This window comes from Rhamphochromis longiceps, linkage group LG2 (assembly GCF_057381845.1).
Source record: "Rhamphochromis longiceps isolate RC_006_pf linkage group LG2, R_longiceps_female_GT1.1, whole genome shotgun sequence".
Taxonomy (NCBI): Eukaryota; Metazoa; Chordata; class Actinopteri; order Cichliformes; family Cichlidae; genus Rhamphochromis; species Rhamphochromis longiceps.
In genome coordinates this window covers 37,500,665-37,527,044 of record NC_140558.1, presented here as the reverse complement: position 1 = coordinate 37,527,044, position 26,380 = coordinate 37,500,665, and the positions used below count along the sequence as shown (strand labels likewise).

Sequence of the window (26,380 nt, the reverse complement as noted above, 5' to 3'; positions counted from 1 at the left end):
CCCGCTCCGCCTCGTGCCACAACGACTCCGGCTTGTCAGCTGCACGAGACGTGCGGCATCTCGTCTCAACCTATGAAAACTGTCAGTCAACGCTAACGTCTAGCTCCTCTCGCTTTAAACTTAAACGTATCTTGGCCGAATAGTGAAGAGCCGGAGCCTGGTTCTAACAGCGGGAACAGAGCCCTGTCACGCCTGCGTGTGTGCGCCTCCCCGGCGGCTGGCGCCCTTTGTAACTGAAGTAGTGAATGGTAAGTAGCTTTACTGCGTGGCTAGCTGGTAGCATCATCGCTACAGTTGTGTGTCATTCAGCGCTCAACAAACACTAATAGGCGGTAGAAAAGTTAGTTTCGGCTGGTCTTACTGCGGCTGTTACTCACTCTCTACCTCCGTGGCTGTTAAAGTGAGATTTAGTTTGAAGTTGTCATTTCTCTCGTTGAGTTTTGAACCTCGTGATCAGGCCAGGGTCCAGCTTCTGGCTCCCTGCCACCACCACCACCTCCTCCTCCTCCTCCTCATTATTATCATTATTGTGCTACATCTGCACATGTCCACCTCATTAAGAGACTGCCTGAGACGACGTGCGTTTGTCCCTAATTAGAAATTAATGGTTATATTTCCAAAGTGTGTGTGGATAACATTCATCTTTGAGATTTTTGTTTTATCCTACCTTTATGGGGCTGTTTTGTTTTTGTAATCGTGTATTTTATTTGAGGTATTCTGTTGTAGGTTGTGTTTACGATGAGATCTACGTTATTCCAAAAGCTTGACGTTTTTAGTTGCTATAACGTTGAATTCCAAACGCCTACTTATAAACTTAAATAAGTATGGTGTGACTCGGTGAAATAAAACAGAATACAACAAACGAAATATTCCCGTTATATACAGATTAAAGTCAGATAAGTATAAACAGAAGAAAAATAAAACAGAAATAAAATTGCTTTCTAAATGTAGTGCAAAGATAACAAATATCAGATGACATTATAATGGATCAGTACGACCGAATGTAGTATTCATATTTTATCTGCTGTAATGTACTAATTGTATATCTCATCTCTTTTTTGTGTACTGACATTCAATACTTTATTTATTAAGGTGTCTTGAGCAATAGCATAAAATGATCACATTCTTTAACATATGTTTGATCATGGTCTTTTAATCCCCTGATGTTTGTTTTTTAAAGAGTTGCTTTCTTTTGTCATGCCATTACTTTTTGTATAAGGCCTTCTGTTTTCTCTGCCTGTTTTAAAGTGGAAAGAAAAAAATAATTTGTTGTATTAATTATTAGTTTGAAGTTGGTGCCTGTTTTCTAACTTGTGGTAGATGAAATATTGAATGGCTTTCTCCATCTTGAAAGAAGAGGAAATAGATATGAGCAGGTGAAAGACAACATATGATGTTTTACTATCATGTGAAAAAGAAAGTATAGTGGTACATAGAGCAGGGCGATATGACCAAAAATATTTATCACGATATACATTTGAAAATTTGTGATAACGATATAACTGACACTAGACAAAATACTTTACAACTCCACAACTTTATTAGTGAAAAAAAATAAATCTATGTATTTTCACTTAAACAAGCAGCTGTTTTTTTTATGTGCATGAAAGTTATATAAAAATTTAACAGTGCAAATGCAAATTCCTTACTGAAAGTTTAACCAAAAGGCATTTCCAGTGGAAATTGGCCGACATATCCTCAGCATAACCATGTATAATATCCACAAAACTTAAAAAGAGGTTATACACACACAATACGGTAACATTATGTTGAAGCTCAGTACGTATCACTTCGCCAGGCTCCTGACTACGATAGCCGTAATGCTCCGACAATCCATCAAGCGGTGCGGGTTCGTAGCTTAGCAAAGTCGTACTAAAACATTTGACAGATTTTCGAGCGCCGTGTACATAAAATCGTTTCGAGGTCAGTAAACACAACCAGAATTCATACATGAGGCCCATTGGATTATAAGGGGCACTGTCGATTTTCAGAAAAATCAAAGGATTGATTTTAAGTGTGCCGTATTTTCCAAAAAACACGATAATAACGACAGCCCACTAGCATGCTCTACCAAAAATAGTGCTTTGTTGTGTATCTGACGGACGAAAGCCAAACCAGTTCCGCACTGAAGTTGCAGCATTTTTACAAACCAATTCTGGTTCATCCGTTTCATTCAACGATTTGCTTTTTCCGACATGTGCGTATGAAAACAAAGGCACTGCGCATGCGCGTTTTACCCATATTCTAACGCGATATTTCATCTTGCTATCGTTGCCCAAAATTATACCGGTATTACCGTGAACGGTATGATATGGCCCAGCCCTAGTGGTACATAAAGTCCTATGACAATTTTGTCACAGGACTGTATGTGCCTGAGACCACTTGTCCACTATTGACTCTTTCTTGACTTTAGGTTGTCTGTGGAACAAAAACACTAAAAAGTTCTGTAATTTCACCCTGACAGTCATGTGCTGTATTGTGAAACGAGCACTGCATGAAAAACCAGATTTTCAACCTCAAGATCACCTGCAGATCTAACCCAATCCTGGCAGTTAACAACTGGTCATGGTCTTTGATTAGAACCTGTAATTAGTAATATGAACGATGTTGAACTATCAAACAGAAAAGTTGCCTAACCCTCCCAGGTCGAGGCTTCTCAAACTCTACTTTTCTTTTATGTTATATTTTTATCGATTAGAAATGTTAATTTACTTTTATGGGGACACTTACACTCTGAGTAATTTAAAATATTAACTATAGCTTAATAGTGATTAATCAGATGAATCCTTACTTAAAGTAATTGATAGTTGCTGCCTTTAACACTACTCAGCTTGTGCACCAGTATACTGTTTTTAGTAATGCTCAGATTGGCGTGTCATCCTAATGAAACTGAAAAGACACTTAAGTCCCCTGTACAAAAGTGTTATTGTCCAGTCTTTGTAGTCACTCTGGGTGTTATGTGACTGGCTCCTCTCAGTCATAGTCGGGTATTTCTGCTAGGAAGCAGGTAATTAGTGACGTGACACGTATGCTATGACAGAAACTATGTGAGTTTGGTGTTGACAGCCTTGAGGCTGTAATGCAAGTCCAAACTGAGCTTTTAATAAACCTCTGTGAGTTTGTTTCAGGCCATTTCAGTCAGGCTTTTCTTCATTCCAATGCTCTCATCTTTAATTCTGCTTATCTGTGTCCAGGTGATGTTGTTGTTTTTTGTCTGTATTAACAAAGTGCTTGCAAATGCAATGTTTTGAACAAGAGCCTTTAAAACAGCCATCAGATGTGGCATTGTCTGAGGAAGAACCTTGACGTAAACCTGAAATTTGAGAGAGATTATATTTACTTTCAGCTTTCAGTGATGCATGAGCGTAGCAAGAAGGCTGTGTTGGGAAACACTGAGTCACAGCTGCCCAACAGTGACAACCAGTTTCTTCCTGAGGGTTCAAAGCCTTAGCAACATTCAACACAGGACGGAGTCAAAGGCAGACATGATTGAAGCTTGTTTAGATATACATGCTATCAATTGAATCCTCTGTACCAACACATGCATACGCACTTAACCTTCAAGTTACTACATTTATTTTAGCAGCAGAGTTGATTTAGGTATGACTCGTAATAAATTATACTGTAGTACTATTTGCATTTGATTTACCTACATTGTTTTGTTTATATGTGAAAGATTGAAACTTAATCATGCATGGATTTCACAACCTTCCTTTATTCTTGCCACACTAATAGGCCAGTTCATGTTAAATAAAAAATATAAAAAATTGTAGAAGTAGATTGACAAATTAGTGGTAGGAAGCATTTTTATGACTAATTATAACACAGGCCACATATAAGTATATGACTGGGATTATAAATGGCCTATACTTCCTCTTTGTTCTGGTAAATCCCATGTCTTTAGAAGCTGTCTTATTCTGGATCAGCCAACTATGAATAGGAAAGGTTAGGTAGTACCATGCCTTGTGAAGCCATGCACAGTCTGTCACCCCGAGTGCTTAGAAACCAAGTGACCTTTCAGTTTAAAAAGGAAATGTTTTCTTCTGAGGGAATAAAATAAAAATGAACTTTGATTCAAGCTCTTGATATAATTTTCCCACCCTTTCAGGCCCAGGCAGAAAGAAATGAGCTGGGCTGAGGAGGACTGGACAGTAGGGCTGTCTGGACGGGTCCTGCAAAAGGTGAAGGAGCTGCAAATCCATCATGAACGGCTGTCCAGGGAAAACAAGCAGAAACAGCTGCAGCTGGACAACATCCATACAAGCCTTGAGAAGCAAACTGTGAAAGTATGAACACTTATACTGTTCCTCACACAATTTACATGACAAATAACTGAAACACAAGTATTAGTAACTTTGTGATTTGGTACTGTTGACTTTCCAAGTTTAGTTAAGGCTGTAAGAAATCATCTAACTTTGTCATGCTTCTGAACTGGACTGGATTTTTGGAGTCAGCCAGCAGGTTCAACCCAAGAACCTTGCTGCTGTGAGACAGTAGTACTAACTACTGCACCACCTAGTACCTATTATGGTTGATGTAATGCTGCCTTTTCCAAAAACAATATGCTAAATCTAGATTAACATTAGGAAATCTTCTTATTGGAAGCTCAATTTGGAAGTTATCTAAAATTTAACAAGTAGTATCTCTGTGATCAGTGAGAGCTCAGTCTCTCACTGACTGCTGACCATGGATCCACTGGCACTGGCTTAGGAAGCTGCTCCTGCCACCTGCTGTGGCATTGAGCGCTTAGGCAGACCACAGAAAAATTACATAATCTGTAGGAAATTAGTATTTTTTTATGAGTGCTTCTTTAAATGCACACTTTTTCATCGGAATTACACAAAAGAATAAAATCATGTATTAGCTTTTCAAGAAATTTTATGTAGAGAAAAAGTTGACCTACATGTTGCTCTTCAAGGAAATACAGTTCCTGTAATTTTAATCTTCTCTAAATAACATTGTGCAAATATTGTCATGAAGGGTGAGTCATCTGTAGCAGGATTTCCTTAAATAATCATTAAATATATACTTCTCCCTCTCTCTCCTTTTTCCTCCTTTTTTCTGCCAAGTATGAGGAGGTACGTGTGGAGCTGCAGTCGGTGCAGCGAGAGCTCCAAAACGTTCGGGATGAGGCCACAACAGCGGTGACGAGCAGGGACCGTCTTACGCAGGAGCTTCAGACTAAGCAGGCCCAAGTTTGCTCTTTGGAGGGCCAGCTAGATGCTGCTCGTACCCTCAACAACAAACTCACCCAGGAAATCAAAAGGTCAGCATGAGCTAAAAACCACAGAGGCAAGAAGCTTCTCTCAATTTTAAATTCATCTGGTTTTGGTATTATGTATTGTTTTCACTGAATGTTTGAAATATAGTGACGTTTGGTATTCTTAGGATAACTTAGTTTGAATTAAACTTGATAGTTAAATACAATCTGTCTTAAGGGGGCGGGGGGGGGGGGGGGGGGGGTAAAAAGGGGGGATTTGGAAGGTAAAACTAAAACTGATTGTTGGAAATACATGCAGCACATGCAGCACTAGAAATCAGACAATAGACATTACATTTTGATAGTATAGGAAGCTGTCTTAAATGGAGATGTCCCAGTCAGCTTTTTGGATGTTGATTGGGTACAGTCCCTATATTATTCAATCTGATACTTGCATTAGCCAAAGTAATTGTTAGATATGTTTTCTTCTGCTCTGTTCCAGTAATTTGCATACAAGTGGCTTTATTTATTTATTAATTAATTGGCGTATTGTACACTAACTGTTTATGGTTACCATACCACTTTGTTTATAATTCACTTTTGAAAAACAACAACAGGTCTGACCAAAGTGCTGTACAATAAAACTAAACATAAAAGATGAACAGAGGCCAGAGGGTAAAAAAAAAAAACCTGACACGAATAAGACCTGTAGAAGTTAAACAATAAAGGACTACATAAAAAGCAACTTAAAAACACAGTAAGCATATCACACTGGGTCAAAGGCCAGGGAATAAAAGTATGTAAACAAGATTTTAAAATGACAAGTTAAGGAGCCTGCTTGGCATGCGGTGGCATATTGTTCCACAGTCTTGGAGCTGCAACTGTGAAAGCTCTATCCCCTCTGATTTTTCATTATATTACCAGGTTATTGTATAAAACAGAAAAGTACTATTGATTACCATATACATGTAAATAAAAACAGAATGCAATGATTTGCAAATCTCATAAGCCCATTTTTATTGACAGTAGAACATAGAAAATGTCATATTTTTCAACTTTAACATTTTACTATTTAGCTTATATTAGCTTATATTGAATTTGATTATCAAAAAGGTTAAGAAGGGTGGTTCTAAATAGCAACAGCTGGAGGAACATTTTGAACTAATTAGGTGAATTGACAGTTTCTCGGAAGTAAAAATGAGCAGAGGTTCACCAGTCAGTAAAAAAACTGCTTATATGTTCCTCAACCTAAAATTCTGAAGGCTCTCTCATCATCTACAGTACATGATGAGTTATGTTAATATTTTTTTTAAATGATTGTTGGATGGCACATATTGCTATGAATTGTGGGAGGGCATACTTTTCTTTCATAAGTGATAGCTTAGTGTAACCTTGACTAAAAGAGTTAAACCACATTTTGAAGGAACAGCTTTTCTCAGTTTGTAGAGAATTCAGCCAGCTGTTATCATTGTTTTTGCATATACTACTGGATCTCGTCCTTCAGCTAGGATGTTTACTAAGCAAATCTGACTTTTTGACCTCAGCCCTCATTTCCTGTAAGAAATATCTCCATTTCTCTTCCCACTCTAAACTCTTTCACTCTGTGTCTTCTTTCTGTGGCAGGCTGGAAGCCGAGCTAGAGAAGCTGCAGAACAGCATCAGGTCACCAGATACCTCTCTGTTTTCTACTCCCTGCTGGAATACAGGCTTGCCCTGGGAACACAATGGTACAGTTTTCTAAACTGTAAAATTATTAATTGGTTTAATCTCTATGGCAGTTTATTTCTAATATTTTATTAAAACTCTTTACAGTTAAGAGAATTAAATAGTTAAACCACCAGAGTCCCAAATGAGCAGTGGATATAAATAAACCCCCTTGAGCTACATTGCTTTCCCAGCCCTCTACTCTCTAAGGACAGTTTGTTTGTCTTTCCTCTCGTCACTAAACCACTTGGTAATTTACAGCTGTTGTTCCTGTTCAGTTTTTGTGATCGGTTGTAGGTACTAAGTTCAGTCCATATGCTTTGTTTTTGCCCTGTAGGGAGCCGACAGGAAGAGAAACAGGGGCACAGAGATGAAGGGCAGAGCCGGGCTCCTCACATCCGAGTAAGTCTGAACATGTTCTCACACTGAGCTATGTGTAAGCTAATCCAAGACTGCTGTGGATTGTAGCTGAAAGCTGATGTTCTCTACTTGGAGGATTTAACTGTCTTATTAGCAAAGCAAAACATCCCTCCTTATTTGATTAGTTTTCCTTTTAGTCTTAAGTAATTAAGTCTTTCCAAATAAGTGGCCCAGATGGCTGTAACTGTTTCTTAAATGTGAACTACTGCAGCACATGGTGCTTTTAAAAAAAAAACCAGATGAAACAACATTGTACTTTATTTCTCTATTTTTAAACATGACAATGTAGTTAAGAGTTTTTATAGTAGGTTAAAGAGCATCAGTGTCTGTTATCAGGGTGTTATTGTATTTTTCAAATTTCATTCTGGCCTTGTGATAAGGACAGGAAGAATTCGTATTTTAAAGTTGTTCTGTCCTTATAATGGAGTTTTTTTCTGGTTAAATTTAGATGTTAAAAACAACACCTTGGCTCACAGCTCTTTGTTTAACAGCAAGGTTCTTTCTTCTAGTAGTCAGCTGAAAGGATAAGATTGGCAGTGTTATCAAAAATTTTAAAGGATGACCAAATCTAACTTTATATACACATTTTTAACTGAAGACCAAAAACTTTAAAAGGTGAGAAATTTATAAGTTTATTCCTAAAAAAATTAGACCAGTATTTTTTTAAGAAGTATGACTTTATTTATGGGTTTAATACAAATTACGTTGTCCCAGGTTCATCAATAATAATATGTACTTCAGTGCACCTTCTGTGGAATGTTTTTTTTTTAACTTTGTACAGAGGAATATGCTGTTACAGGCTTTCACTACTCAGACAAGCTACTAAGTTATTGCTGGTTTGAGTGTTTCAGTAAAATTATGCCCTGCTTCACCTGCTTGTATTATTTCCCAACGTTCATCATAGTGTGCTGCTGCATTTGTTTGTACAGGTCTGGCAGGCAAAAGAAAAGTTTTAGGAAAATGTAACAGCAAGTCTGTGCTCTTACATCTGAACATTGACTTTTCTTTTACGATCTCTCATCCTGAAGCAGCATTTGAAATATACTAAAGGTGCTGTGCACGCTGAAGCAATTTCTCTTGAGTTATGAATAAAACAGCAGTTAGTAATTCTTAGTTGCATTAGTCTGATTGTAAAACCTTGAGTCCTTGAGCCTTGTTTTTGTCGAGCCTCTTCCTGCTCATGCTGCTCCTCTTTCTTTTTTGTCTTTGATTAAACCCTCTCTCATCCTTTCAGCAGCGGCTTCAGTTCTCTGAGATACCCACACCTTCATTGCCCCAACAACAACACAAGAGCACACGCCACAGCCACTCACCCGTCCAATCGGACACCTTCTCCACTCCCTTGGGTGTGTTTCCATGGGAACGGGATGACACAAAACCTGCAGCAAGGAGGCAACCTCCGCCCTCTCCCTCTTTGATGCCGTCCTCTGATGTCACAAATCATCTGTCAGAGCAGGGGGGTTATGGGAAGGACCGCAGGACAGAGACAGACAGTGAGTGGGGATGGAATTACTCTGTGTTATCCATTTGCAAATTACAAATATATACGCACGCAACTCAGGCCAGCAGCATTTATCCTAAAACAAGATTAAAAACCTAGCTGGATTACCATAACAACAGGAGCCAGTATGGATATGCTATTATCTACTTAACTCAGTACCCCTGCTGTGAAACCACCCTCTGATTTCAAAGTTTAGATTTTCATTTGGATGTTCTGCAGTCTTCAGCAACAAAGCACACACAGCAACTTAATAAGGAGCAGATTTGACTTTTTGTTCTTCTTCTTTTTTTAAATATTACCCAGGCTTTTTTACATTAGCAAAATTAACAAAATCTAAAACTACAATCAGAGTTTGCTTTGGTAATCACATTTTTTCCTTTCCCAATAAAGGCAAAACTTGGTTACCTTGTTTTAGAGAAACCTATGCATTGTCCTGTTATGTCTATAAATTCAATTTAAAAAATGTCTTTTATGCTTCAGTGAATGAAGACTCAGTTAACATAACTGTTTAGTTATGAGATTTTTTTATGGTTCTAAAACCTATTTGGAGAGTGCTAAAAATGTATGTATTTATATAATCCCCTCTACGATAACAGTGGTTACCAACTGTCTTTGTTAATCTAGGCTTGGTTCCTTAGGCTTCGTTCGTGCTTGCATAAAAGGGGTCAGTTGACTCTTTAATTTTTTTTTCTTTTTTCTTTTCTTTCTTTCTTTCTTTCTTTTTTTTTTTTTTCTTTTTTTTTTTACAGCTGAACATTAGAGCTCTTAAATTTAAACCCTGGTCTGATATCGTTCCATGATGAGCGATGCATAGAAATCACTTCAATTTCTGATTCAATCAAAGAAATGTAAATTGACTGCAGCAAATCGGGATCCATGTAGGTAACATCTAGATTGCACTACTAGACTGCATGGTTTTCTTTGGTGGTAACACTAAAGCAAGCCTCAACAGGTTGCCTGCTTTCAGCTGAGAATATATATCACAGTTAGAGCAAATTGCCAGTGACTCTTGTGTCCAGTTTTAATCTAAAGTCTTTCCAGTCTCAACTGCGTGCAACAGTTGAAACTAGTAATGGGTAGAAACTCTATGTAATACATAAAAGGTTCGTGTTTTGTATTTTATTTGTTAAACTGTGTCACCCTTATAAAATCTATTTAAAGTAAAATAAAATCATCCTAACCTACCGTACATTAAGGCATGTTATGTTGATATAGCCACAGTGATGTCACACTGTTTAAATCACTCAAACTGAATATTTTCACTTTTCCTATCTTGGATGCGAACTCTTACTCTTACGTTATTGATAAGTGGTCAGTCAATGTGCAAACTGGATAATACTAATAATACTAGTACATGCCCATGCAGCAATATTGTTTGGTCTGTTTGTTTTTACAAACTTATATACTTAGTCACAATAAGTCAAGTAAAAGAAATAGGGGTGTTGGTTCTTGCTTGTAAATAACTAAATTGAAGATAAAAAAAAATTCTGAGTAGGAAAAATTCCTCGTGTGTGTGCGCGCGTGCGCGCCAGGGTGTTCCTGTGCTGCTCTACTTTATTAATGTAATTTTAGCCTGTTGTTTTGAGGTTTCTCGACAACATCATGACCTGATCTTATCCATGATCCTATATAGATAAGATTCTTCAGAGGCCTGAAATGTACCTGTCTGTCAAGTTTGGTTGCTCCACTCCTATCTTGTAGGAGGAGTTCATGGATTTTATGTCTAATAGTAAGATGATCTGAAACAAGTTACTGAGCCTGTAAAGTCCTCAGGAAAGTTTTTACTGAGGTCACCCAAAGGAGTCACCCTCCTGCTGGACATTTGAAAAAATGCAGCTTTAAGGCACCACTGCATTTGCTTCATTTTTCACTGATGTGCATGCTGCATGCATTATTTGATTTTATCTATGATTATCCAGAAAGTGTTAGCACTGTGATCTTTTCATACTTTGTTAGTTTGTTATTTTCAAAACTCCTTTCTAATAGCCAGTCTACCATAATTATACCATTATTCTCTCTTTATAGTACAACCTCTGGTGCTGACATTGCTAACCAACCTTGTGTCTATAGACAGGCTATTCCAGGGCCTGGGTTTATTACAGCAAACACTTAAAGCGAATGGTCAGTTTATACTGAAGGGTTTAATTCTAAGCCAAATAAAGATTTAAATAAAGGACAGATGTACAGCAAACTGAGGTCAGATGAACTCTTATTGTTTAATTTACATAATAACAACAATAGATAAAATTGCTGGCAGGTGCCATAATTAACACTGTGAGGTCTCTCTGTTTGAAATGTGTTGCCCACTTCACTCAAAATATTATTATAAGCTTTGTCCAAATGACGAAATTCTGTCAGTTTTGGTTTACCTCAGAGTGACAGCAACATCAGTAAAAGTGAACAGTGTTGTCACCATGAATCTCATGCACATGTGTAACCTCAGCTGCACTCGTTACATAAGCGGTTGTGTAGAAATGAATGGCCAGAGATTCCTCTGCCTGCTCCCAGGCCGGCTTCATGATGTAGAGTGACTCTTACTGCAGTTTGTAGTTGTGATGTAACACTGTCGCTCTCACCGGGTGTTTTTGTGTTTGTTCAGGGGAGGAAGGAGACAGGTCAATATGAAACAATAAAAGCTGCTGGGACACTGGCATGAGGGGTGGGGGTGGGGTTATAATGTTTACTTTAGGTGTGCCTTTTTGCAGCCATGTTTCTCCTGATAACAGAACATACAGTTTAGGATTTATTCTGGCTACTGGGTAGGATTTATACTTGGGGTTGTATGTAGCAAAAAAACATTGTTCCTTTTTAGATTAGCAATGGAAAAAAAATGTGATTATATTTATGTCTTTGGTAGGTAAATGTATGCCTGGAGAGATTGTAAAATGGGACAGTTAAAATATTGACAATGCATCACAAGCACACAATTGATTTTTATCCTTATTATCAGTCTCCTCCCCAGGCTGGATCTAAGTGCATCATATAGAGTTATAACTTTGATTCATTGCATCAGTGTGTATAGATTGTGACCCTAAGTGTTGTTGACTGTCAGCCATCAGTTTTTTTTTGTTTTGTTTTGTTTTATCAGAAATCAAGATATTCTTAATGGTCATGGAAATGGATTTGTTTGTTTTTGCAATTATTCATTCACCTGTATTCTCTTGCTCACTCTCCACTCACTCAGCCACCATTCTGCCATTCTATGATCCCAGCTCACTGATTGTGAGCACTATTTTTTAATTAAAGGTGCTCTTTAAATTCGGAAAAAAAGTATAAATATTAGTTAACAAATGCTTATAAATTTTCTCCTATCTCTATGAGACTAACGCAGAATTTAATAAACATTCTCTGGTAACAGGATGATAAGTGGACGAAAATGGATGGTTGAAATTATTAACCATACTTCTTTCTGTCCATCTGTCAGTGTCGCCTCAAAGTCAAAGCCGTATGTCTTCTCTGGAAGAGGAGTTGCTGGTGAAGGACAGGACGTTGAAGTCCATACAGAACGAAATGACGCAAACCAAGAAGGAGCTTGCCGCCAAGGAGCTCAGCCTGCAGAAAGTCTCCAATGAGCTTAGCCTGGCACAGACACGTATGGCCCAGGACAGTGAACGGGTAAACACATGCACATATACTGCTGCTACAGGTAGTGGTGCTTCTAGTACTACTGCTGAAAACAAACATCTCATTTCAGTGATAATGTTCCATATTTTCCTGATGCTCTGGTGTTTTTTTTGACATGGCAGAGGTGTTGATCTTATTTAACAAAACATTTGTCTTCCCTGAAATATTAACATGCTCTTTGAAAAAAACTGGAAAAATGGTGGTCCTTTTTCCTGTTGTGCTGTAAAGCAGCCTAAAACCATCTGGTACGAATAAGTTGTGAGGTTGTGCTTCCCCGATTTAATTAATACCATCTCAGTGTGAGGTCGTTCTGAATCACAGTTGAAAGACTGAAATAAACTAAGCAAGTCAACCAAAGAAAAAAAATGTAACAGATGTGTTAAAAGATATAAATGCAATCCTGGAAGTCACTCATAATTATGTTTTACAAAATGTAAACACAAACATTTGGCCATTTTAAACAGTTTAGTTACTGTGTGACTGCAGTATCTTTCACAAGCACACACATTTAAAACCCACGAAGTTATCTTACTGCTACAGTGTTGTGATTTGGGAGGAGTTCTTTTGTAGGCTTTGTTTTCACGAGGAAAAACCTCAGTAATTTTTCCATTAACAGTGCTAAATGATTAGAGCTGTTCTCACAAATGAATAATAACAGTAATAATGTTTATTTGTATAGCTAAACCAGCATTATGAAGTGTTTTATGCCCTCCATCTATTCATCCATCCAGCTTTTTTAGTGCTTCTCAATTTCAAGGTAGTGGGTGGCTTGAGCCTATCCTAGCTATCATTGGGCAAGACCCGTGTCTAACAGAGGGCCCAGAGAGAGACATACAGCAATTTATGCTCATATTCACACATGGAGTGTATGTGTTAAAACTGCCTATAAGTTGGAACTTTGGTTTGCATCAGGACAAAATTCTCAGAGATTTAATCATCTCAAGTCATAAGCAAATTAAATGCAAAAGATTTGGTTTGGTGATAAGAAGTCAAACACATCAGTTTTCACTGACATTGAACAGTATGTACCTGATGTTAAGTAATATCAGATGTATCATATAGAGAAAAACTCGGGTAAACAGCTGCATATGTTTTCCCATGACAGGCGTCGGGAGCTGAGCAAAGACTGAAGCAACTACAAGAGGAGCTTAAGTGTCAGAGGCAAAATGCAGAAAGCAGCAGACTGCAACACCAACAGCGTACCAAAGAGCTGGAGAAACAACATCAGAGGGTGAGATGAACATCAAAGCAAGGGAAAATCATTTTTCATTTGATTTCCTTTTTTCCATAGATTGATGGATTCTTTTGGGGGGGTTTTTTTGGTGTGTTTCTAGGATTTGACAGAGCTTCAGAAGGAGAGGCAGTGTCTGGAGAAGCAGCATCAACAGGAAGTGAATAAGCTCAACCAGGAGCTTCAACAAGCTAGAACGCTCCACAATGCCCTGCAGGCACAGGCTGACAAGGTACATGCGCACACATGTACAAGTATACGCTCAAAATATTACACATTAACCAGACCAACAAGTCCTCTAACATGCATACAAATGCATTTATCAAGATAAAGTTGCTATCAGCACTGGAAACCAAGGACCAAAAAGATATGACATACTGTTTTTGTTTATGCTATTATTTATAATTATACTATTATACATTCATTACCTTTCCTGTTTTTAGTATTTCCTTTCTCTGTCCTTCTCCCATCTTACCTTTTGCTTGTCCTGGGACTGTTTTTATTATATGGACCCAAGGTCAATGAATTTATCGCACTTTTTCTCCCACACTTTCTGCGTGCCTGTGATGTTTTCTCTCTCTCTCTCTCTTTTTCACTGTCTTCGACTCTGTGTTTCTGATTTCTCTCCCCTCCACCTGCTCTCCTCTCCGCTTCGTCCTCCTCTCCTCTCGGTTTCTCCCCCAGTGGAAAGGTTGAGCAGAGAAGGTAATGACAGTGTGACCGCTCAGTTTTTCTTTGTTTATGGAAGCTTGAACCACTTGGAACTTGTGTGTGAGAAATGGAGTGCTCAGCAAAAGCAGGCGTGAAACAGTGGCTGTGGGATGACGGTGAAAGATTTGTATGAAGCGTTTTAAGGCATGTTGCATGAATGCAGAGTGCAAATTTTGTTTGTGGTTAAAAACCTTTTTTAAAAATTATACTTTGGAAGTCTTTAACATAAAGGAATGATGTGGCACTAATTTTTTTTTATTAGATTAAAAAAAATCTCTAAGAAAATAAATTTAGTCCATAACCTTCTGTGTATATATAAATACAGTCTTAACAATAGCTATTCAGTTTTACTAGTGTCCTTTAAACGTTATTGTAAGCTCTTTGTGAACCACACAGGTGTTATCTTGTATCTGATAAAGCTATACTGTGTAAATTAACAATAGAAGCACAGTTTCACATACAAGGTCAGCAACATTCAGCTGCAGGTAATGAGCACTTTATACAGGCCTTTGTGGAATTTGCGTCGTACTATTTGTTTTTTGTTTTTTGTGCATGCATGAAGTTTCAGTTATGAGAATCCAATACCTGATTAATGTGTTTTATAGTTTCTCTTTAATTCTTTTTACATATATTGAAATTCACTAAGTGAGCTGATAAAATCAGTATCAGATATTTTCAGATTTGATTGGTTGTTAAACTACATGTGACATTTCATTGACTGAGAATTACTGGGTCACTCAATATTGTAACAAAACCAAGTGACTAATTAGTGACCAATACAAAAAAGTTTGTCTTTAAAGAGCTACACTGAAGTTAAAAATAATTAATTAGCAAATAATTTACTCAGTACATTACAATATTGCTACATATATACAGTTATATGAGTATAACGTGTAGAATTTTTAGATGAGAACTGGTGGGAAGCTAATCTACTTGAGTCTTTGCTGATAACCCTGAGAGAGGCAGAGGATATGTTAGACACATCGATATCTGTCCTGCTTCCTGTTCCCTTCACTGGCTATGATTCCTGCACCTGAAACAAGGCAAACAAGTCATTCCCTTTTTTTCAGTTCTCCTATTGTTTTTGCTTTTTCTTCCCCCTACTTTAATTTCTTTTTTTAAATACCTTCTCTGTTGTGTTGTTTGGATTCATTCTCACTATTTCGCTATTCCCTCTGTCAGCTTTCTCTACAGAAGCAGGTGCTGGAGAAAGAGTTGGAGACTCTGAAAGAGAAACTGAAATGGACGGAGGGACAGCTGAAGGAGAGCCAGAAGAAAGAAGCACAGACACAAGCCAAACTGACGGTAACACATAGTGATCATCAACTGATACATGCAGACGTTGTTAGGAGTCAGGGCCTGCATTAATTATTCATTAGATGAGCAATGGGTAATGACCATCTTATGTGCCATATGTTAGTCAATAAGTGTGGATCCAGCTCCATCATTATGTTTTATTAAAGATATCGGATTAGCGTTATCCTCACTGTTATTTAGTTGTGTCTTGTAATACTTCTAATACTACACACATCAACACTGACACAAATACAAGAAAACAGCCTTTGAATGGCTGTCTGTTGTAGTGCCCACTAGTGCCCACTGACTTACCTTGGCCAACAGGCCCTGGAATGAACTTTACATGATTAAAAGTCTTAGTAAAGCCTTTCTGATGCGCAAGGACATTTGCTATTGTTGTGCAGGTTCCAAATTAACATTTACTATTGTATTGCACCCCGCTAAGCTGAGAGTGCAGAAGATGTAAAACGCCCACATTTTTAGAATTTGTAGCAGTTCTTTACATGTTCATAAGCTTGCAACATAGTTCGTACTAATACTGCCTTCATCTGTAGCTTGTTTGTGGTTTCTAGCTGTTGAGACACTGTGTTTGGGTTGCTCTTAATCCATTTATATTACACACAGCATGTCCTCATCTGGCAGTCTTCTTGCACAATTGATAACATTTATAGTCCAAATATCACAAGGTCGAAAATATAGACTGACATTAAAGATGTCATGGCAGACATATTTTGGAAATCAATCAAATTTTCTGACAGATATTTGAAAAAGAGGCCTTAAAAGTCCATCGTTGGTCATGAAGATTCCCTCCAGCTAAGCTGAACACTTAAAAATCAGTAAGTTTGATTTGACTGGATTCATCCCACCTCATTTGACTATTTTTGCTCTTTGCATTAGGAAGCTGTGCGTGAGGCAGAGGGCGTGGCTGTGACTCTGGAGCAGAGCAGGAAGCGAGAGCGAGCTCTGGAAGAGGAGGGGAGGAGACTTGCAGATGAGCGAGCTGACACCCTGTGTCTCCTGAAAGAACTACAGGGTGAGGCATAAACTGTGGGGATGAAGCCAAATCTGTTTATTAGTCATGGTAGATTGGAGTATCTTGTCTTTCCTCCCTCCACAAGAGTCAGGGTTTTGGAGTCTCACATGCTTAACATGAGCTTGTTGTACTGGTGTCCTTTAGTGGGCTTATTGTGATAATGCTGCCCTGTAGTAATTTATTATTTTGTGCAGCAAAAAAGGGAGATTGATTACTGAAGAGGGTGAATCCTAGATTGTGCATGACAGTTATATACTCAATGTCTTTCACGCATAAGTCTTATCCCAGTGCTGCTCCCTGCTGGTTAGTGATAGATGAATGTTATCCTTTTAAAAATACACTTAACTTTTCCACTACTGCACATGTTTATTAGAAAGAGAGCACATGTTTATTAAGTTTTTTTGTTTGTACATATTAAAAATGTTTTTCCTTTTAATTCTAGAGCAAAAGTCAGCACCTCCTCCACAATCTGTGCAGTTTTGCCCTGTTGGACAGAGTTTTTCATCTCAGTCTTCCTCATCTCATTATCCTCGACCGTCAGCCCAAACCAAGAGGCCTTCTTCAAACCGAGCTGAGCAGAGGAGGGAAGAAGAGGATGCACAGGAGAGAAGGACAGATATCAGAGCATCTTATCCTTCTGACAGAGAGCCAGGAGAAGGAATTGACTCGGAACACATCAGTGCCCTAATCTCCCCAGACTCCTCAGAGTGTTTAAAGAGAGCAGGAGACAAAGGGAAAATTAATGAAGAGGAGAACAAAGTTATAAATGAGGCAATAGAATGTGACGTCTCTCATACTCCCATCAACAACTCTAACGCTAAAGATCTTGATAGAATGATCAGTCTTGAGCACTCACCTAAGACACAAAATTTGACCCTTTCTGCAGAAAAGACACCTGCTCTCAAGTCTGAGCAGACCGTTCCCTCTGAAGACCTCAAAAAGGAGAATGCAATGCTCCGTTCAGAGCTTCAAGATGTACGAGAAGAACTGCAGAAACGACTAGAGGACCTGGAAGCCCAACGAAGAGCTGAGACAGAAGCCAGGACCCGCCTTAAACAGCTTAGCCGCAAACACACCAGCCAGGCTGCAGAGAAAGAGGAGAAAGAAAAAGAATGGAAGACACAACTGGAGACTGAAAGAGCTGAGACAGAGAGGCTGAGGAGGGCGATGACTGCTTTGGAGGCAGACATAGAGTGTGTAAAGGAGAGGGGAAGCGAGCAGGAGGAAGAGAAAAACAAAGAACAACAAGATAGGGAGAGTGAAATGGTAGAGCTTAATATTCAGCTTAAAAAACAGCTGGCGGAGGTGAAAGCTCAGCTGGCTTTAGAGCGAGAAGAAAAAAAGAGAGAGGAAGAGGAGAGAAGCCAAATAATAAACACAGATGCTAATGTAAAGGAACAGCTGAGCATGATGGTGGCAGAACTTAAAGCTCAAGTGGAAGAACTGAAGCAAAAAAGAAAACACACACAAGAAGAGAAGCACACAGATGCAAACACTCCCCTGACGTATTTGACTCTTCGTGATGACAAGCTCAACTCCAACATCAATAGCTGTGGCCACGCACTCCTGCCTTCACCAGAGCAGCACCTCCTTTTCTGCCAGTCCACCAACCAACACAACATGCTTGTTTCTCAGACAGCAGCAGGCATCATCCAAGAAAAGAGCAATGTGATAGATGCCGAGCACTCTCCTCTGTCAGATGATGTTCAGATGGGCCAAATAGCCTCAGACCCCCAGAAGGCTGAGCCTACAGCCTCTAATTTGGTGAAAGAGGTGGAGCGACTGAAGAATGAGAATTCAAAGGAGACAGAGCGTGCTAATCAGTGTCAGATTAAACTGGAGGCCCTGCAGAGCCAGGTAAATGATGCTGGATATAGAGATTAGTGCACTAAATTTCTCAAACCTAAGTATTTCTGTATTAAACAGTCACTCTCGAATGTTCTGCACTTCTGAACAGCTTAATTCATGTCTCATCACTGTACTTTCGTTTATCGCTAAATCTTGAATTCATACTCTGCTCAAAAAAATTATGGGACACTTTGAAAACATCAGTTGGCACACTGTAGGTCATTTTGTAGCACTCTAACAGTGCACATGCTCTTCCTCATTGCACAAAGGAGCAGATTCTGGTGCTGATGGGTTACAACCTTCTATGGCTCTGTCCAGCACTCCTAGCGTAACTGCACGTCTCCCTCTCTGCTACTTAACCGACCAAATTAATAGTCCTGAAGGTAAAAAAAAAAAAAAAAAAAAAAAGAATAAAGTGTTCCTTTATTTTTTGAGCAGTGTATGAATCGTGTTATTGTAAAGCACAATATTAAAATTAGGATATCACTGATCTCACTGAAGTAAAAAAAAAAAAAAAAAAAATCAAACGTTACTTCCTTCTGTAAGTTATTTAAGAAATAAGATGGCCACTAAAGGTTACGAAAGAGTTAATTAAGATTTGCCAGTCAAAGACAAACAAAAAGCAGGCAGTAAAAAAGAAAAAGAAAATACAGAAAAGTATAGGAGTCAATAAAACAGTTGCAAACTGTTTAAATGCAACCCGAGCAGATAGATAAGAAGACTTCAGGTATCAGTTCAGTGCTAATCTGAGAAGGTAAACATCAGTTCTGATAGAAGCAAAGTAAACTCTGCATATCCAGTAAGGTGACCTGAGTCTCTGTGTGGCCCTGATTTACAAGTGGTCATAATGATTTAAATTTACAACAGCAAATTCACTGCATTTATACACATTTTTCCTCAAGGAAGTAAGATTGGTTAAGAAAAAGGCCTTTGGTTTGCTTTTTTAAAATGTGTTTTGTGCTGTGAGCTGTGACCAGTGAAGTGCAGACCCCAGTGGTATTTTTACTTTCTCTAGTCATCATTTCTTCTTCTTCTTTTTTTTTTTTCAACCTTCTCTTCTTGTCAGGTGACACGTCAGACGCAGCAGCTGACCATGGCCTTTGAGAAGCAGAGTCAGCACATTGCAGGCCTTCTAACTGAGCTACAAGAGAAGGAGAGCGCCCTCCAAAGCCAAAAACAGGAACTACTACAATGCAAGCAAGAGCTGGATGAACTAAAGAATGATAAAAAGGATGAGGTGAAGATGATGGTCAAAGAGGTGGAGGAACAGATACAAAGTGAAGAACAGGGAGATGAGAAGCCGGTGGAGAATTCAGAGCTCTCACTAAAACAGGAAATGGAGAGTAGAGTCACCTGTCTAATTGCAGAGTCACTGCCTGAGAGTGACTTGAAAGCACAGTGTGAGGCAAGTCAGCCAGAGACATGTGATACTCAAACGGCAACACCTGATAGCAGTGAAGAAGCTAATAAAACAGGGGACCAGCATCCTGAATCTATAGACTCGAACAAAACTCAGAGTAACCCTGACTCTGCTTGTGTGATGGTAGAGACTCAGTGCGGTCAAAGCGGTAAAGAAGCAGATATCCTTACTGAACTGCTCACTCTCAGACGGGAGAATCAGCTGTTGAAACAAAGAATTGAGGGCCTGACCATCTCTGACGCACAAAACCCGACATTACAGACTGACGCTGAAAATCAAGAGGATCCAACACAAAGCCAAAACACACCAAACGCTGCACTGTCCTGCTTGGCAGAAGACGGGACACTGAGTCTGCTGAATGACGTCATGACTGAGGGACTGGAGTCAAGTATGAATGAGGAAGAAGATGAAGGACAAGATTTAAAAAAGGAAGACCAAATAAACACAAGAACTGAAGAAGACCTGGAGGAAATGTCTGAGGTGCATGTAACTCAACTACAACAACAGGTAACGGCAGTGATTTTTCTCCTTCAGTTATGTGAAAAGATGAAAAGTGACAAAAATATAATAGGTTAGTTGTATAGGACTTAAAATTATACAGGTGGGCTAATGAGACGCTAGATGGTAGTCTTAACTAGTGGATATATTTGGGTAATGGCACGATTTTCATCATTTTGGCTCTGTACGCTGCCAGAGTAGATTTTATATAAAGCAGTTAAAATCCAGTTGAAGTAGAGTCTTTCTACTCAAGGGCTTAAACAAAAATATAATTTAGAAATTGCAAATATTTATAGATACCCTCCCCTATTTTTAGGGGCTTAAATTGTAATTGGACAAATTAATACAACTCTTTCGCAGTACTGAGTATCAAATGATTTACGACATTAAAATATTCAATAAGATCTGTATTGCTGAATATAGAATTACTTTTTTAATAATATTGTGGATTTTATTTGTTTTATATTTAAGTTTTATGTCCGATTGATTCAGTCTACTGTCATTCTCCTTCTGTCCAGGTGGAGGCACTGCAGATAAGGGTACGAGCTCTCTCTGAGGAGACCCAGCAGCAGGCAGAGGAGCTTGCTGTATGGAGACTGGCCTCCCAAACAGCACCAACATTTGAGGAATGTGAAACCCATGAACTGACCTCTGCTGTGACACAGTCCCAGTCAAACCAGGAGCAAACAGATGAGATGACCCAGTGCTCGCCTCAAACTCTACCTGTTCAGGATTCGGTTCAGACACCCACACTGGATAGACAGAAGAGCCAGGAAACCATCACAGTCATCAGAGAAGACGAGTTACTCGTTTCCTGCTCCTCCAACAGACTTCAGGGCCGCATGTTGTTCTCCAGGTAACACACAACACTCTGTAATCACAGAGATAACTTGTAACTGATCACACCTCTGTGTCTGTGTGTGTTAAACGCATATATTAAGTATATTTGTACAGGTATCAGCTGGGATTAACTTTTGCTTGTTTTACCACAAGACTGCAGAACAGCAACCTTGAGGAACCAAAGAGCCTCCATCCCTTTAAAACTGCTGAAATTTTTCAAGAACACAGACAGGACACTGCCACGGCTGACCAGGTGATTTTTATAAATTGTCACTCACTTATGTACCAGACGGCTAATTGTCATTATGTAATTTAGTGTAAATTACAATGAAAAAAAAGAGTCCTTTAAATTAAATAATTCCAGATAATTGCTAGTGGGATCTAGGAAGTCTTTTAGCCAGTGCACATAAAGGCATTTCTGTAGAGAAGTAAGCCTACATATTTGGGGAAATTTATTTTTAATAATAAATGGGCCAGAACTGAGCTGCTCCTGTTGTAAATAGCAATTCTTATCATATTAGAGAAATTTAAAATAGATGTTTTGTTTACCTATAAAATAAAGCATTTGTACTTTTACACCTGAACTTAAAACACCTGTCTGCCCTCAGTACTGAATAAAATGCAATGGTTTTCAGTTTTATCCTAGGCATATGCGTTTATTTGTTTACCAGATGAATTATTAATTCTTCAGTCACTTTGTTTTGTCTCTTGACTCAGGAATCTGAAAAAGAAAACCAGGAGATTAACTTCACACAATGGTCAGATAATTGTCCAAAAGTAAGAAGAGACAGTCAACTCATCCAAATGACATTGGAGAAAATGGCTCAACATCACTCAGGCGAAGTCTGTGAGCCAGATTCGACCAAAACAGAAGCCAAACTAAACACAACGACTAATTCCTCAGACAGCGTTGTCAAGATAGAAATGAAAAGTGTCAGCAGTCAGACAGAGGAGAGTTTGAATCCTCGTGGCATTTCAACAGTATGTGTTAACACTCAGACTGAGGAGGAGGAAGAACAAGGTTCAGTGGATTCCCCTCCTGTGTCTCCTGTCCAGTTATCTGCGGAGGCGGCGTCAGACAAAATCTTGTTTTCTGGTTCCTTCCCCATCCCGGCTGACCCGGCACGTCTGGCTGAAAGAATTCGCCGCAACAGGACGCAGCTGTCAGCTGCCTTTGACGACACAGAATACGAACCCTATGGCCTGCCGGAAGTCGTCATGAAAGGTAACTTTGTTGTTTGTGGGCCTGTAGAGTGAAATATGGAAAAGTAATTAAAGTTATTTTGGAGGGAGTTGCGTAAAACTTTTTTACCAATTAGTACAAAATTCTTCTCACAGCCGAGTCACCAGTTGATATTCATAAGTACATACAGTCTCTGAGTGTTTGATTCCCTGTGGATTACCTGTTTGTGTTCCTTGTCTCTGTGCTTTCTCGCTCTGATCTATTTTCTACTAACTCTTTTATTTAACCCTCCGTCTTTTTCCCCTCTCCATCCTTTAGGTTTTGCTGACATTCCCAGTGGTCCTGCATGTCCCTATATTGTGAGAAGAGGTTTGTTGGGCACCGCTGTAGTACCTGTCTCCCAGAAAGACGCAGAACAGGACGAGACGGATTAAAACACAGCAAGAGGTAAACTCCAGACACTATTAAAAAAAAAAAAAAAACATTTTCAAATAGATTTAACATCCCAAGATATTAACAAAAAATAAAATAAAAAATCAGGTAGTAAGAATATACCTCCAAGTCCTTGGATCAAGTAGATCCAGATCAACTCTAAAGGTTAATTGGTTCAAACTTCGGTCAACACCCATGTCTGGTCCATAATTGCATATTTTAGTCTCTCTCATTCACTTTATAGGGGGAAGATGAAAATCTGTCATGATAAGTTGGGCAAATGTGATGACTCCCTGTCTCCAGCAGAGGGATCTCACTTACTTTAAGGAAAAAGCTGTTAATACTTGTATTGTCACTACTTTTTGTTGTTTGTTTTGCTTTGTTTGTTTGTTTTTTTTCAGGTTTGAAGCTAATTTGTTTTACTTAGTGCAAACACACAGGCACCAATAGTTTAGAATTTATGTGAAATACAGAAACCAGAAACAAATGTTGATGCTTATCTGGTTGCTTTTAATTTAACAAGATCACCATGTGAGTCATGCGTCTTTTTGGTGGTTTACACCTTTTTTTAAAATATGCTTCTTATTCTAAACAGGGAAAAAATCATCACAGCCTTTAATATTTATCATAACAAAGGAAAATCAGGAGATATTCCATATAACTTGGTTGAATCGGTTGAAAGGGATGTGAATTTGACCCAGGACTAAAGTACTGCCTTAAATGTTCTTGTTTTTGCATACAGGTTTTTTGCAGACCTGTTGGAAACACCTGACTCACCCTGGCTTTACCATGAACCTGAATAATGGACAACAGCCGCTGCACAACAGACTCAAAGCAATTAAAACATTGAAACAAACACAGGAGCAGTTTAAAAAGCTGCAATCAGCTGTGGACTTCTTTACGTGTGTGTGCAGGTAACTAGACCTGCACTGACAGAATAAACACCTCCCCTGTGGATCCAAAAATGTTTTAATGGCCTCTAGTTTATCCACAAATTACCACATGGAGACTTTGCTGTCCATCACAATGGTGTCACTTTACACCCACCTGTATATTTAGGTACTGAGGTGGTGGTTTAGTGATGCTTGTTGATGTTTCTTGAACCACTTTTCCAAAGGGATTGTTTAGTTTTTCGTAACTCAGAATTAAGTTATGGGCCTAGCCCGTTCTTACTTTGCATGAAACGGTGCCTAGTTGGTGTTTTTCTAAACAAGCACTTGTCAAGATAAGTTTGTTTTTCAAAAGGGTCAAGCCAAGGAAGGCCTGTTGTGGCAAATATGTTTGAATCTTTAAACCATTTCAGGTGGCTTATTTTTGGACACTTGAATGTGTTTTCGTAGAGGGGAGGTGTTAGGAAAAAAATGTGTGAAAACATAGTGTGAGTGTATGAATTATTAGCTGTGAATTTGCACCTTTGTGTCCCTATCTTGGTGTTTCTGTTTGTCTCTGTGTGGGGGGGATAGAGAGAGACTGGGATAAGCTTGTCTATGACTCAGTGTAACCTGGATTGGTTTCCGCTCCATGTATGGTGATACACACTGCATTCCCACTCTCCTCCCTCTCCCGCTCTGCTTCTGTGTCTTACACTAAAGCACTCTCAGTAGTTACACAAAACAAAATTCCCATATACTAAACATGTGAAGCTTTTCTTTGTTAGAATTAGATGAACTAAGCTGGTGTCTTATAATGAATAGCTTTTAATTTATTTTCTTTTTTCTCTTGCACATTTGTAGATAACATGTAAATCGTTTTGTAGTTGAGTTGGGAGAAATGTCAAGTTTATGTACCCTAAAACAGCAGATTTTCACCATTGTGTTTACAGGATTTGATCTGGTAAAGGATAGGTTCTTAATTCTACTTAAAGTTATACTCACAGGTCCTCACGTACATTGAAGGAGTTGCATGTTGTAGTTAAGTTTGGTAAGGTTGGTACCAAAGGTTGGTATGACCCTTGAACAGACTCTGACTCTGTGGAATATTTACTCTAGACACTTGCAGCCATATTTCCAGAACTAATTCATAAAATTTTCTTTGTGTTGCGATAGCTACTTGCGTGCCAGCTGGCTGTGTGGATGCCAGTCAGTCAGAACAGTTCCTGGAGAGTTTCTGTTTTCTCTCGGCTCTTCTGTTTACCCCCTTGACATTTGGCTTAACAGACAAAATGACACCAACACCCATGCTAACTTGCATATTAGTATATCTTACTTGGCTATGTCACTGTAAACAGTTCAGCCACAATAAGGTTCCCTTCTTGCCTTCAACAAAGCTCTCAGCACAGACGCTGGACCTCTGGGGTGTCCATGGTGTTTGGCACCAGGATGTTGACAGCAGATTATTTGAGTGGGGCTTCCATGGATCTCGATTTTTCTTGCATGTCCTGCGGCTTCTTAATTGGATTTAGATGTGGGAAATTTGGAAACTTTGCCATGCTCCTCGAGCTGTTAGAGAAGTTTTCTCAATGTAATAGGGATGGGCAACCATGTTAAGGGTGGTGTTAATGTGTCAAAGTAACACTCACGTGGCTGACAGGACCCAAAGTTTCCCTGGATAGCATTATAATCAGATAGTCAGGTTTATTCTTTTACCTTAGACCAACACTTTTTTTTCTGAAGATATATTCATACCCTTGACTCTCTGTTTGTATCAACTTTTAAGGAAGTTAGATAAAAGTGAATAATGCAACTTTGATAATAAATGATGATTGTGCCCTCCGTTATAAAATTTGTGGGTCAGAATGTTTGGGCCAAAAATGGACCAAAAATAAAGAAAATGCAGAATTATTATGTTGCAAGTACAGTACCTGCTGCAATCCACTAGAATGAATACATGAATTTTTACATTCTGGTGTGACCCACCACGTGGACATCCAAAGTTCATGTTTATAGGTTAGAAAATGTCCAGAGAAAGGTGAGCTTAAATCAAAAGGAAACAAAAGGAGGGAATTTCATTTACAAGTCCAGCTTCCAATTTTAATTTCAGCTTAGCCATTTATGAAATGCTTTGCTGTTAAGGACAGGAGGAAGTGGCCATTTATTTGGTTATATAGATAACAAGATATGAGTATAATTTTAAAGTAAACTATATTAAAAACAGTGAATCTCTCCTTTAACCCTGGCTGTGCTTTCCTCCAGTGATTTTTAGTTTGCGTCACATTTGTTTAAAATGGAGTGATTTTTGTTTTTATGTTTACATTTTATTTAATGGTAGAGTACTTTTTGTTTGTAAAGTTGTGACACACACACGCAAACACCTCACCTCACTCTCAGCCGCCTTCATAACTCTGGGATCTGTAGTCTTTTGGCGCCGAGGTCTGACCCTGAGTGGGGAAACTTAAATTGTATTTGTTGCCTTGTTTTGGACACTTTTATGTGAATGTATCTGTGTTGTGTTTGTGATTAGAATAAAAGGTTTGCTTTTATTAAACCGCTGTCTCTCTGAG

The 26,380-nt window shown here is 38.7% G+C and overlaps 1 protein-coding gene across 3 annotated transcripts; it reads left to right on the top strand.

Moving 5' to 3' along the window:
• Positions 1-26,380, top strand: LOC146677841 (uncharacterized). 3 transcript variants are annotated; one of them, XM_085426958.1, is made up of 18 exons: positions 1-248; positions 4,109-4,286; positions 5,070-5,266; positions 6,824-6,927; positions 7,242-7,306; positions 8,562-8,817; positions 12,250-12,440; positions 13,555-13,680; positions 13,784-13,912; positions 15,574-15,696; positions 16,585-16,720; positions 17,163-18,577; positions 19,635-20,495; positions 21,005-21,342; positions 21,480-21,579; positions 22,044-22,551; positions 22,828-22,956; positions 23,684-26,380. In XM_085426958.1, the coding sequence occupies exons 2-17, from the start codon at positions 4,125-4,127 to the stop codon at positions 22,941-22,943; spliced, it is 4,827 nt and encodes a 1,608-aa protein (XP_085283084.1). In that variant the 5' UTR covers positions 1-248; positions 4,109-4,124; the 3' UTR covers positions 22,944-22,956; positions 23,684-26,380. The 3 variants fall into 3 exon arrangements, with proteins under 3 accessions (XP_085283084.1, XP_085283092.1, XP_085283076.1); XM_085426966.1 differs by having other exon boundaries at positions 8,559-8,817; positions 22,383-22,551; XM_085426950.1 differs by having other exon boundaries at positions 8,559-8,817.

What these genes read in the sequence shown, in the direction of transcription:
- LOC146677841 (XM_085426950.1), top strand. Translation starts at nt 4,125, where the DNA reads ATGAGCTGGGCTGAGGAGGACTGGACAGTAGGGCTGTCTGGACGGGTC. An exon ending in TTGAGAAGCAAACTGTGAAA is followed by an intron (nt 4,287 to 5,069) that starts GTATGAACACTT and finishes TTTTCTGCCAAG; the next exon opens with TATGAGGAGGTACGTGTGGA. An exon ending in CTTGCCCTGGGAACACAATG is followed by an intron (nt 6,928 to 7,241) that starts GTACAGTTTTCT and finishes TTTGCCCTGTAG; the next exon opens with GGAGCCGACAGGAAGAGAAA.